General features: G+C 41.5%; 2 protein-coding genes across 2 annotated transcripts in view; one reads left to right on the forward strand and one right to left on the reverse strand.

The window, feature by feature from the left end:
* Positions 1 to 4,064, reverse strand: part of LOC138002899 (extended synaptotagmin-3-like) — a 4,071-nt gene extending 7 nt beyond the window's left edge. Inside the window, exons 1-2 of the mRNA XM_068848881.1 lie at positions 3,816 to 4,064; positions 1 to 3,627 (exon numbers count right to left, since the gene is read on the reverse strand). The exon at positions 1 to 3,627 is cut by the window's left edge and continues 7 nt beyond it. Of these exons, the coding sequence (XP_068704982.1) occupies positions 1,274 to 3,595 (2,322 nt within the window). The 5' untranslated portion in view covers positions 3,596 to 3,627; positions 3,816 to 4,064 and the 3' untranslated portion in view covers positions 1 to 1,273. The remainder of the gene's footprint in view (positions 3,628 to 3,815) is intronic.
* A 1,802-nt stretch (positions 4,065 to 5,866) lies between these two features.
* The window catches only part of LOC138003561 (extended synaptotagmin-3-like), a 9,306-nt gene continuing 2,672 nt past the window's right edge, over positions 5,867 to 12,500 (forward strand). Inside the window, exon 1 of the mRNA XM_068849678.1 lies at positions 5,867 to 7,790. Within this exon, the coding sequence (XP_068705779.1) occupies positions 6,079 to 7,790 (1,712 nt within the window). The 5' untranslated portion in view covers positions 5,867 to 6,078. The remainder of the gene's footprint in view (positions 7,791 to 12,500) is intronic.

Genomic DNA, 12,500 nt, shown 5'->3' on the forward strand with positions numbered 1-12,500 from the left:
CAAAGTGACCTTCGAGCCGTGACCTTAACCAGGCCCCGAGCCAGAAATACACATTGTGACACCTTGTGACATATATGCAAAGTACCATGTCTTTGAGGTCGCTTCCTTCTGTCTCACCAATATTTCCACTAGATCATAAACGAGCTGAAGTGACCGTTTGTTAAAAAATCGTTTACAGTTGGGTGCCTAGCACGGTAACTAAGAACTAACTGTTTTCAATTTGTGCTTCTTAACTTAATGAACTGCCGTATTGCATATCAGCGCTTATCCCAGAGATGCTGCTCTCTTGTTTGTCTATTTTCTATCCTTGATTGTACTTGTAAATCGCAGGCGTTTTTTGGTTGTCACGCAACGCTCCCCCCAAATAACCGGGGCGAGAGTCGTGTGACGCCGCACCCCAATAACGGCTTCGAAGGATACTAGCAATTTTGGGATCACTTAAAGAGATGGGAAAATAATAACGTCTTACTAACCGAGTGCGAGAGCCGTGCTGGGGAATATTGGCCTGAGCTCGTGACAATACGGACCAATCGCAGCGAGGTCAGGACAAAAGCGACCGAGTGAAATTGGTAAGTTGTTTATTACATGGCATCGTTTCTTCGAACGATTGGACACTTCTCCACTTCAGTGGTGAATGTTAGTAATCTTCGTCTTCTATCAGCAAACTTAGAACGGTAACCTGTTACATTAAAAACTAAATTCTGCTTGCTATAATTGTACTGCTGCTTTGAAAAAACTTAAGTCCATTTTTTAAAAACTTTTTCGTGTTTCGCTCAACTTGAATTTCCCGGGAGAGAGAGAAAATACGGACCGTTTCCATGGTAATGGTCCGTACTGTAAAATCCTGACTGAAAACTAGCCAATCAGATTGCTCCATTTAGCCTGGTTGGCAGGAGATGTAAGCTCATTTTGAGGACTGGAAATTACAAGAGATCCAGACGTGATGTTTGCTTTAAAAACAAGGGAGATAAAATTATACTGTACAAAACCTACAATTTGACAGTAGAAAAAAAAGCTTGCCCCTAGCTTAATGTCGCCTTGTTTCGCCGGTCGCTTTTTCTCTCCGGTAATAGGTTCCAGTTAGAGCCTAGTTTGATTGGCGCCAGGACTTAATCATGGGTGAGTTTTTTAGAACAAAAGACAATTAACAACAAGTCAATGCGTTGGCGCATGTCGCTTGTGCTCATGGTAGCATCGCTAATGAAAACCACGAGGTCGCACGTGGGGTCTCATCAACCTATGTCCAATGTAACTCTGGGTATTAGCTACGAATTTATTTGTTCAACTCGCAAGTAAGCGTCACGCCAGCAGACAAACTCAAGTCACAGAGTTTAATAGAAGATGATCCGATCAATTCACGCTGTTTCCGCGCTAATTGTACTCGCTTCTCGTTTTGAACAGCAACTTGCAATTCTCTATCCACTAACTGATCGAGTCCGATGACGTAGTCGAAACTCTCATTGAATATGGGATTTAAATTTCCTGGGAAAGTAAACGTTTTGCGCACAGTTTTCTTGGATCGAGAAGGTAGCAGATTGGTTTGAACGTAAAGTTTTGCTTTGGAAGCCGGCAAGGACGAGGATATTATTTTGGCGTTGAGAATGGTTACCATGAGGCGGTTTCTTCGATGATTGTAGATCAAACTCAATGAGACTTCTCCTCGGGAGAGGTAATCTAGTCCCGAGACATCGAGATCTTGCCCCTTAGAGCCCTCATCAATAATGCTACCACTTGGCGAGGAATTACATACTGAACCAGAACCGGAAGTTGACGCCTTCTCAGTTGATCCACCGCTGAAATTCTCAGTGGATAAAGAGGAACCATGACCATCAACTTCCGGGATCATTGTCGGTGTGTCCAGCCTTTGAGGACAGTGGTCGTTATCATCGCATGCTTGAAACTTCCGGTCAGTCTTCAAGAAACCGGAAGCGACGGGGGCGCCCACAGCCTTTAAAGCACGCAGAACAAACTTACATGTGACGCAGCTCCCATTTCCGTTTCCGGCAGTGGTGCTTTGCAATGGAAAAGTGTCCTGCAAAGTCATGTCTTGCAGTTCTATGAGCTTTCTAGCAGAGAACAACACAAACCCCATAGAAGAATCGCCTTCCATGACTTCAACACGGGCTTCTTCATGCGGATCAGTCAACAAAAATTGCAGTGATTCATTCCATGTTGGCTCATCTCCATTCGCGCATGCGCTAGATAGGGAGTTTTTTCCTACAGTCACCACACAATGCACCTTTCTTGTCAATGCGGATTTCTTACGGCTTGGGAGATTCGTCACCTTGATCAACTTGACTATCAAGACTGCTACGCTTTCGGGTTCTTTGGTGTATTTGAAATGAAGGGGATGACTACTGAGGGAAAACCAGTCAACCTTCAAGTGGACTTTACCTTGTTTGGCCTTACTTAGAGGCATCCAAATGTCCAGGGCGCCCCCTCCGACGACAGAACAGATGTTCAAATTAACCTTGCCGAGTATTGTATCTTTTGAAGTGACATCATTGTCATAAAGGGAAATTTGCAATTCTTGTCCTTCTGAATTGTCCACGAATGCTTCGAACGTCTCCTGCCATACTGGGTTCAAATCATTTTTCTTCGTTTCGGTGCGAAATGTTTGAGCGCCGACCTCAAGGACTGCGTAGGGATCTGAGGAACCCGAACCGATTAATGAAGCATCTGAAGCTACCAGTTCCCTCGCTTCTACTAAATGAACGCGTAGCAGTCCCTCGGGGACCGGGTATTGCAAGTCGCTGACGTCCACTCTTCCCGCCAATGGAATTGCAATCCTATTTGGAAGGACAACATTGGCAGCTATGACGTCATCAACGATATGCCGCAGGGTTTTATTCAGTCCGGGAATCTCCAGTACATTCAGCATATTGGTCAAATTAAAAGCAATGTTCGGCCTCTTAAGGAAAAATACCGTAACTCCACCGATGATTGGCGGAAAGGAAAACAAGGGTTTTAAAATTATTCGAAGCGTTCCGTGAACTTGGAAATCCGTAATTCCCATTTTCACATTTTTCACGGTAAATTTCACTTGTGCATCGCCTTTGTAAAACAGATCGACATCCATCATATATTCGGAAGGCCGGCTGTTGCCCTGGCGACCGTACGAAGTTATATTTCCGATATACGGTGGTATTTTGCCGAGTTCAATTTTGTCAAAACGCAAACTCTTCAACGCCGCTGGGAGCCTTTTCTGTAGTTCTGGCTCCATATGTTCGATCAAGATACTTCGTGTCAATCCCTCGATCGACGACCATGATCTATTAATTATTTCATTGATCCACGCAGCTTTCTCCTTGTCTGTAAGATGCTGGGGCGGTAACTTGAAAGAACCGACTTTCGAGAAGTTCGATTCGTCCGACAATTGATGGAATGTACGCCGCTTTCGTTTTCTTCCTTGCGAACGATATTCCCCTAGTAAATAGATTGAAATTATCACCAAGATCCACGCAAAGCTCATATCCCATCTTCCCCATAACCACAGCATGGAAGCCACAATTAAATAAAAGAAAAGTCGCCTTTGATAATTCTTCGAGAAAGCTTGGACTAATCTTCGTAAGATCGGGCTGCTTTTATCTCGCATTTTTCGTAATCTGGCAATGGTCTCAGATCTGCCTGCAATATGAAAATCAGCAACAATTACATTCGATTTCATTTCACCAACTGCGATGATATCATACGATTTCAAATTTACTCCTTGAGAATCTAAAATTAAGCAGTCTATCAGAGATACCATAAATTCGGAGCAAAAATAGACTTTTCGCAACGAAATGTTTTCAAACGGCAGATTCACAATTTCTTACCTTAAAAATGTATGTTTAATCACTCTCCCCTCTATACCTAAAATGCAAGCATATATACACCAGCAATGTCAAGTTTCCTCGGGCTGTTGTGAATCTTATTTACCATCATTTGCATGCAATTTTCTCTGTGCCTGTGCCTTCACGTCTCCAGATGTTTTAAACAAAACGCAGCAGGAAATGATTCTATTCGTTGAAAAACAGACATCTGGAAACGATCAACCAATCGTAAAGGACTTCGTATCTTTTACCTTTCATCTCACCCCGCAGGATGCACCACTGAATGATTTTGTTCCCTTGTCAAATCAAAGCAATGAAATTTTGATTATTTATTTTGAGTACAAAGAATGTTTTTTTTCATGCCATTATTCGGGCGAGCAAGTGTCGTACTTATTTAGTGATCTATATTTACATGTGCAAATACATCACTTGATGAAATATCGAAGGAAATTAAATTGAAAAGCATCAGAACTTTTGCACTAATACCCTTTACATGTAAAACTTTTATTAACTTGCGATTTCCTAACATCACATAAAATTTATCGGTTATTTGAAAAACTAAACTAGAAATTTCGACTTCGCTTCTGGAAATCCATTTTGCAGTCTTCATGCCTAACTTACAGTTAGTTTCCCAGGAAACCGTCAGAGGTTAAAAGAATGGTCAGTAGTGAATTTCGAAGTGTTAGGTGATGCTCCTTCAACTTAGTGAATCGGAAGCCAGGGCTTACTATTGTTGTCCCAAACAGTCATGGATGTAAAAGGAATTCATTTCATGTTTAGGCCACCAGGAATCCACTCTGTCACATAAGTCGTCAGGGGCACCCAACGAGAATATAGTTCAAAACCACTTTTAAAAACATAGCATTGTCAAACGCTAGATATAGGCATATTTTTATCCCCTAAAATTTTTTCATCTGTTCGGATTTTCTAGCTGAAAGTGTAGTGATCTGAAAATTATAGGGATTAAAACTAACCTTTTCGAAATTTTCAGCCAGAAAAAAGGCTCTCGAAAATTCTAGGTGACCGTTTTAGGGTAAAAACCCATTAAAAATGGGCAATTATACCATTTTGTAGATGTTCGAAACTCCTAGGACAGGCAGGCAAGCAAGAAATTTTACAACAAATGTTCGGAAAATTCTAGATCTCAAATCGTCTTTTGAACAAATATTTTCCGAAAATTGACGTTGGGTGCCCATTGGCGTCCTCATTACATTGTATGAAACAGACAAAGCAATCGAGAGGGGCATGGGAAAGGCTGTTCAATGGTTTGTTTCAGAAAAAAAATGCTTGCACACTTGTAGCTATAGAGGAGGTCCACGTGGGGTAGTCCAAGAAGCAAGCGCAGCAGGCGTTTTCGTAGGGGTTCAGTTCACAGAATAGACAAACAGACCGAGAAGATGGCTCAGCTTTCGATCGCGATGTTTTGACCGAGCAAAAACTGGGGCGACAGCAATGAACAAAACAAAGGACCAAGGCTGCTGAGTATTATCACATGATCTGTATTGGGAAACCAAAATGTATAAAGGGAATTGTGACACCCAAAAATTGCCCGTAAAGGTTCGGGACTTTCGAGAAACGGCACCCAGGACTCTGTATCTCATCCATTGGCCTTCATTTATTTTTCACTTGTTCAAGTATGCCATGAATTGAAATAAAGAAATATTTAAACAAGGACTGCATAAACAAATAACCTATAAATTGTGTGACATGGTCTCTTGGACTCCCCGAAGGTCGGATCTGTTCTCTATCATAACATATTTGATGGGCTGAATATCGCCAAAGATTAATTTCCTTGTAATGCCTTGAGCGGCATAAAACCTTTTGAGTGAGTGATTTTAAAGTCTTAGATCAAATCTTCGGAAGAACAAACTTGTGAACGACGAAATCGCTAATTAGTTCATCCTTGGTTTGCCACGCGTTACCTTTTCAATGTATTGATCTTTAGATATGTCGTATGTGATTGGTTGATTGATTTATTGATTTTCATAAACACAATAGACTTAAAAGTGCCCCATAAACAAGATATAAATTCCTATTTTGTCTCGGCAGCTCTTGGGCGTAGTTTTAAACAAACGGCGACCATTTTGTTCGGCAATGCAATAGTTTTGCACAAACTAAACATCAAGGAGCCGCATTTAGGAATATCAAGTTTCCGCCTCTGTCTTTGAAAGCTTTCTCCCAGCCAGGACAGAATTCAAAGCGAGTTCGAGAATTTTCGTTCTCGCAACACATCCCACAAGAGAGCTTTCATTTCTGCACGGACAAAATGAGTTGTAAGTTGGAAGAGAAGGTTGAGCCCGTTACACTCGAGCCAAAGCCAGCTTACAAGAGAATCTGGTACAATTTTCGGCACATGTCTCGCGACCAGAGGAGCGAGTTTTTGCTGCTTTTCGGCGTCTCATTTGCATTATGGCTGGTCGGCCATTTTCATTTCAGCTTTGCCTGGATTATCATGATCTTAATGATCTTCGTTGGCTGGGAATTTCAAATGGACAAGAAGGAAAAACGAAGAGAGCGCATGGAGAAGGCTTTAAAGTCCTCTTTCATCGACAAAGTGAAAGATCTTCCATCGTGGGTCTGTTTACCTCAAAAAGAGCAAGCGGAGTGGGTGAATCGCATCATGGATCAAATGTGGCCGTACGTAAATGAGATGGTATGCAAAATTATCAAGGAAAACGTGGAGCCCGAAATGCAGAAAAACATGCCGAGTGCCTTAAGCACGCTGTATTTCGAGACGATCGACCTCGGGAACACGCCGCCATACGTGGCAAATGTCACCTCTTATAAGAGTAAGGAAGACAGGAAGTCGGAATTTATTTTCGACATGGATTTGTGTTACAATGGCGACGCCACGATAGAGTTGTCAGTCAAAAAGTTCAAGCTGGGAATGTCCAACATCGAAGTCCGTGGTATTCTCCGAGTTATTTTCAAACCACTTGTTTCGGAATACAATCCTATCGGTGGAGTGACTGTGTTTTTCTTGAACAGGCCGAAGTTGAAATTCGACTTGACTAATCTACTGAATGTTCTAGATTTTCCCGGACTTAAAAGTTCTCTCCGCCGAATCACGGGCGATGCCGTCTCATCGTTTGTCGTGCTGCCGAACCGAGTTGTTGTGCCTCTCGCTGCAGGAGTCGATGCCAGCGATTTGCAGTACCCGATCCCCGAAGGTGTCCTTCGAGTGAAAGTCGTGGAAGCGAAAGACCTGCTCGCGAAAGACATCGGCATCTTGAAGAAGGGAAAATCGGATCCTTATGTGGTCATTCGAGTGGGTGCACAAAGCTTTCGTACCAAGATCGTACAAAATAACCTCAACCCGGAATGGAACGAGACCTTCGAAGCGTTTGTCGACAATGCCGAAGGGCAGCGAGTCGAGGCAATCGTCTACGATGAAAATACTGCGTCGAAAGATACAAAGATTGGTTCGGTCGACACTAATATAGCACCTGTTGTGGAGACGGGCCACCGTGATATGTGGCTGCATCTGGAGGGGGTAAAACAAGGAAGGATTCGTCTGCAACTGTCCTGGTTCGCCCTCAGTTCTTCGCCATCAGATCTGTCTCCTCCCCTTGGGAACGGCCATTCTGTGGTAGCGCTCATTGTCAAGCCCATATCAGCGTCCGATGTGCCAGTGACCAGTGGTAGAGAAGGGGCGTTGCGTAGTGTCTACTGCGAGATAACCGTGGGTGAGAGCACTTTGCAAACCTTTCAATGCACGAGAAGCGGAGAAGACCTGGAATGGAAACAGGCCCTTCGATTCCTTGTGGGAGATCCCGAGGGACAGGAAGCTGTGATCAAGATCGTGGAAGCCAAAGGAACCAAGCTCTTGGGCCGGATGTCCCTCAAAATCCGCAGTTTGATGAACAAACAAGGCCTTACTATTGAAGAAAATTTCCCCTTGGAGAAGTCAGGCGAGAAGACCACACTGACTTGTCGCTTCACTCTGAAGATCCTCAAGCAGAGCAATACTGGAGCGAGGTAAATCATTCGTAAATTGTGAACTGTAATATTTGGATTTTTTTCGTAATTGTAAGGGAATATTTTTGTCAGTTGAATTGGCCACAGGTATTTTTGTATTTAAAATCTTGAAAGAAAATATTTTTGTCAAGGTACTCTGTTCAACCGTAAACTGAGATGTGAAAGAGAAGGAGTGTAAGGCAGCTTCTCCACTCCCTTCCCCTCGCTTTCTTCTCAAAGTACTGCTTAACTTTGAAAGACGTTTAAGAGACGCTTATAAAATCTACTCGGAAAAGAAACGGAAAAAATCGAAGAAATTCACTTAATTTTAGTTTATTTTCGCTACGGCTTCTTTGTTTTGACCTTGTGAGTGTTGCCATTTGTAATTGATCAAAATTCCTTTTTATGCCAAAATAACGCAGGTAAATGAGCAGATATCTTTGAAAAACAAGCAATAAGCTTGAGAAATTAAATAAAAAAAATACACCGTAGAAAGGGGTAATAGTTAATTCTCGCGACAGAGGGTGTGCGAGTGGGCTTCTGGGGCTATTAATTAATATTTGTAGTGAATCACGTGATGTGCGACCATGTATTTATAATGAATCAAAGGAAAATAGTTTCATAAGAATAGAAGCGAATTCGAAAGGGATTTGTTTGGAATACCGACATAGCGGAAGTGACGTCATGCGAACACATGGGATTCGAGAAACGCCAGTATATGTAGTTCTAATAGAGTCTCTGAAAATACCAATTCAGTTCGTGCGAATGTGCATTGTAATCTTGTCGAGGACGCGGATGTACGAAACCTTTCTCTTGCTTTGGTGAAAACGCATTAATTTTATAACACTCTTTTTTTGTAACAAGCTGTGTATACCGAATTATGGATCCTCTCGAAGAAAGTTTGGAGAGCACTTGATAAGGTGTACAGTAGTTGCTTCCTGTAAACGTCATTCTGATGCTCTCTAAAGGTTTTTACGTCTATCACAAGTCTTTAAAGTGGCTTTTGTTTGGTGTTGAAAGTAACTTACTGATTTCTGCGGCTTTACAAATCTTGCGCTTCGGGCAGATCCAATGTGAGGAAAATACAATCTCGTCTGTGTCTTTCTCGCCGTTGTTTTCGCGCGCTTTGCGCCAGCTTCATGCATTTTCCTCTCGCTCTAATTGGCTCATTTGTGGTGAGGATAAAAAGTGCCGTGAGTTTGCGGAATGGCATAATTATGCAGTTTGAGATGGAAACACAATGAATTAATAGGAGGCATAAGTTAGAGGAATATCACAAAGGTTTCAGGACCCGTATTAGGTAATTTCTTAAAGTCATTGTGCATAAATTCCATTCAGCTTAATTATACGAGTCCGCAAAGCATTCAACGGCTAATTGGATTGCCAGTGTCGGTTGTATTTGGCTAAAGCAATTTCATAAGATTCTATCCTCTCTGAAGGACACTCTTCTTAGATATTTCCGAAACTAATACGAAGTATAATTCTTTAGCTCTAACCTGGCGGTCGAAACGGTTTTTGAATCCAGGTGTTCCCAAACGTCATTGCGCGCAGAGATGTGGTGTCTTTTGCTTTAGTTAATAGGCTAAGAGTGCTCGTTTGCAGCATTTTCACGTGAGAACGGGTCAAAATTTATCGTTCAGGAGTAGACAGCGCACTTTAGCACAATCAGCCTTAACTAGCCGCCTTTATCTCTGCTATCAAATGTTTTGAGACTTTTTCTATTCTCTAATATACCTGTACTCTGTGTGATAACAAAAATAATTTCTATAATTAATTTAACTTTTATAACCAAGCCATGTAATAGCTGACTGTTCGAGTGCATTGAAATGTAACGAAATGCTGATTAAATTAACATGTTAAGCTTCATGTGTGTTTCTCTGAGTTACTGTGTGGGCAGAGTCAGCTGGTTGCCAAGAGGTGGCCAAAACTATAACAGGTTGCTAAGAAACGCTGTGGGTTTTTCAACTAATAGTTAACTAGGAACTAGTAATTGGAAGTTTGCTGCGAACAGGAGCCATAAATAGACCAATTCGGCTAACTCAATGTTTTACCTAATTTCATTTGCATGATATTTAAATGATCTGGTAATACCTGGAATAAAACGTTTTATTCCCAAAGGGTTTGAATTGGGTACAACATTGAGTTAGCGGAATAGCTGTTATTGCAATTGAGCCCACGTCTCCAGCCCTCCCCTCCCCCCCCCCCCCCCACCGCACCCCCTCACCATTAATTTAATTTAGGCTGCCATCCTTTCGGAGGTGTAATCCTTTGTCTTCATTGTTCCTCTGTCACTTGTTCTGAACCAGTCTTATTCTAACTCTGCAAACAGATTGGAATACTTTAATTTTCAATTCATGAACTGTGGAATGGAGCCTTTTGCCAGTTTTGAAGTACTGCTTTTATAATCGCTACTTCAAATGCTTAGACCTGCACGTCTTCACGGAGAACGATGAAAACCGAAACCCTCGTTCATACAATCTCTGGAAACGTTAAAATAGACCTCTTTCATAATGGCGGCCAAATAAAATATTCTTTTGTTTTAATGCTAATAAGCCCTACGAGCCTCGCTACGACGAGCAAATTTCAAAAGAATATTTGTTTCAAAACGAGGGCAGTAGGTCTAATTAAAATAAATACAAAAGAATATAAAGTAGGTCACCATTTATGAAAGTGGTCTATAACCATGCACTGATCGCAAATAGAAAACCTCGGAGTTTCTTGGTTTTGCGATCTCTCCTTGACGCTCCTTATCCATGAAATACCACTGTTTATTATACATGGACTGGACTGTTTATTATATGGACAATAAATATACATAGTAGAGATTGAAAAGCAGGCTTTGATACAAATACTGGGTATTAATACAAACAAAAAAGGCGAGAATCGTGACGTCATTGCTCAATACAAGCACTCGTGTTACATACGAAAAATACGCCACTCAGTTCCCGGATATACGTAGTGCTTGTATTGATTTTACAAGTGTTTTAGTTTCCGGTAAAACACTTCCGTCCTTATAATATAGGTGTCTGAAAAGGAGTAAAATCCTAAAAATTCTTAATTATATAAATACTTTGAAAAAGAGACATACACCTTATTCCTAAATGGCCGCCATTTTAGTATTTTAGGATTCTTCTGTTTGATTGCAAATGGCCCTTTTGGCTTTGTTCAAGGTTGAATATTCTTTTGAATTTTACGTTTGAAAGCTTGGCCAAAAGTGCCAATTTGCAACAAATAAATACATTTTCTTTTTTTAAATTTTGCTTTTGACAAAATTGTTCCTCGTGATGTCCCTTTTTTTTAAATAGGTAAACTTCACTCTCGTGTCACGTTCAAATAATCCTATGTGCAGAAAAAATCCTGGTCAAAACGATATCACATCCAATTACTGTTTGAAAAATATCGTGAATTGTCCCTCCACCGTTCAAATTCTTCGTAACTGAACGTAATTTATGCTCAGAAAGCCTGGATATAATTGTCACAAAGTGTCTCCTCACCACTCTTCTCAAGCGGACGGGCATTATCCCTGGTTATAACCCCAAGTCTAATGTTGTAAATAGGTTTATTTGTTTTTAGATTGAAGAAGAAACTTTGTGTTGTCTTCTTCTGTAAGGCGCGCACTTCATTATTCTGTAATGCTGAGAAACAAAAATGTCCCCGAGAATGACTAAGATTTTATCTAGGATAGGGGAACTATGAAGGCATTGTGGCCTACATTGAAGCCACAAGCTCCGACGACGTTGATACAGACGCAAACGTAACCGCAGAAAGAAGAAAATGTGGCTCGGGTGCAAGAAAAAAAGACCTTTAACTTTAACGAACGCTTTGCGCTTTTGTTTGCCATTGCTTCGCTTTTGTGCCAATCGAGTTGACAACAGCGCGAAACCAAGCATATACAATAACGCATCCGCAAGTTTTTTCAGTTGCCCTTCCTTTCCAAGGTTCAACCCCTGTCGTTTGTGCTCTCGTCTCTTTCGTGAAAAGCACTAATTTCAATTGAAAAGACTGTTGATTTTCGCCCAGATACTGCCAAGACTGCCACATCTCATTTTCGAAGCGAGTTAAAACTTGTCTTTGTTGAGAGTGAACACTGACCGCCGGCGTTGAGCTCTTGAAAACGCGTGAAATTAAAGCCGCAAATAATTCAAAAACCAAGACACTTGAGAAGTACTTTTGACACTTTAAAAACGTCAACGCAAGACAATCGCCCTCATAATAGAGAATGCAATAGCCCATTTCCGAGTTGCTACATGCCTCAGTTTCAAAGCGAGTCCTGGTTCACAACCATTCAAATGGAAATAAGTTGCGTATTCGTATGCAAATCAAACTCATTTCCCTTACAATAGTTGAGCACCAAGACTCACTTCGAAACCGAGACAAACAGCAACTCGGAAATGACCCATTGAAGGAGGGCCCCATGACCTGGAGCCCACACCTCCACTGTCCCTCCTTGGTGTTACCGCGTTTTCTCGAAACGTCTATATTTGGAACAACTTTCGCGCCAAAGTATAGCGCCTCTCAGCCAATCAACGTAGAGTGTCATTCTTTACGTCACGTATGCTTAAAATAAAGCAAAAACGAAACATGGAGGATATTAATATAACAGAAACGAGCGCTCAAAGTGGGGGTAACAGGCCACATGTTCGCTCCTGGGGATAAGCTCCTAGTCGAAGTTTAAGTAGAACTTAATAAATAATACATTAATTATACTGTCGTTAAATGACGATGCCAACT

Source organism: Montipora foliosa, chromosome 5 (genome assembly GCF_036669935.1).
Source record: "Montipora foliosa isolate CH-2021 chromosome 5, ASM3666993v2, whole genome shotgun sequence".
NCBI classification, from domain to species: Eukaryota; Metazoa; Cnidaria; class Anthozoa; order Scleractinia; family Acroporidae; genus Montipora; species Montipora foliosa.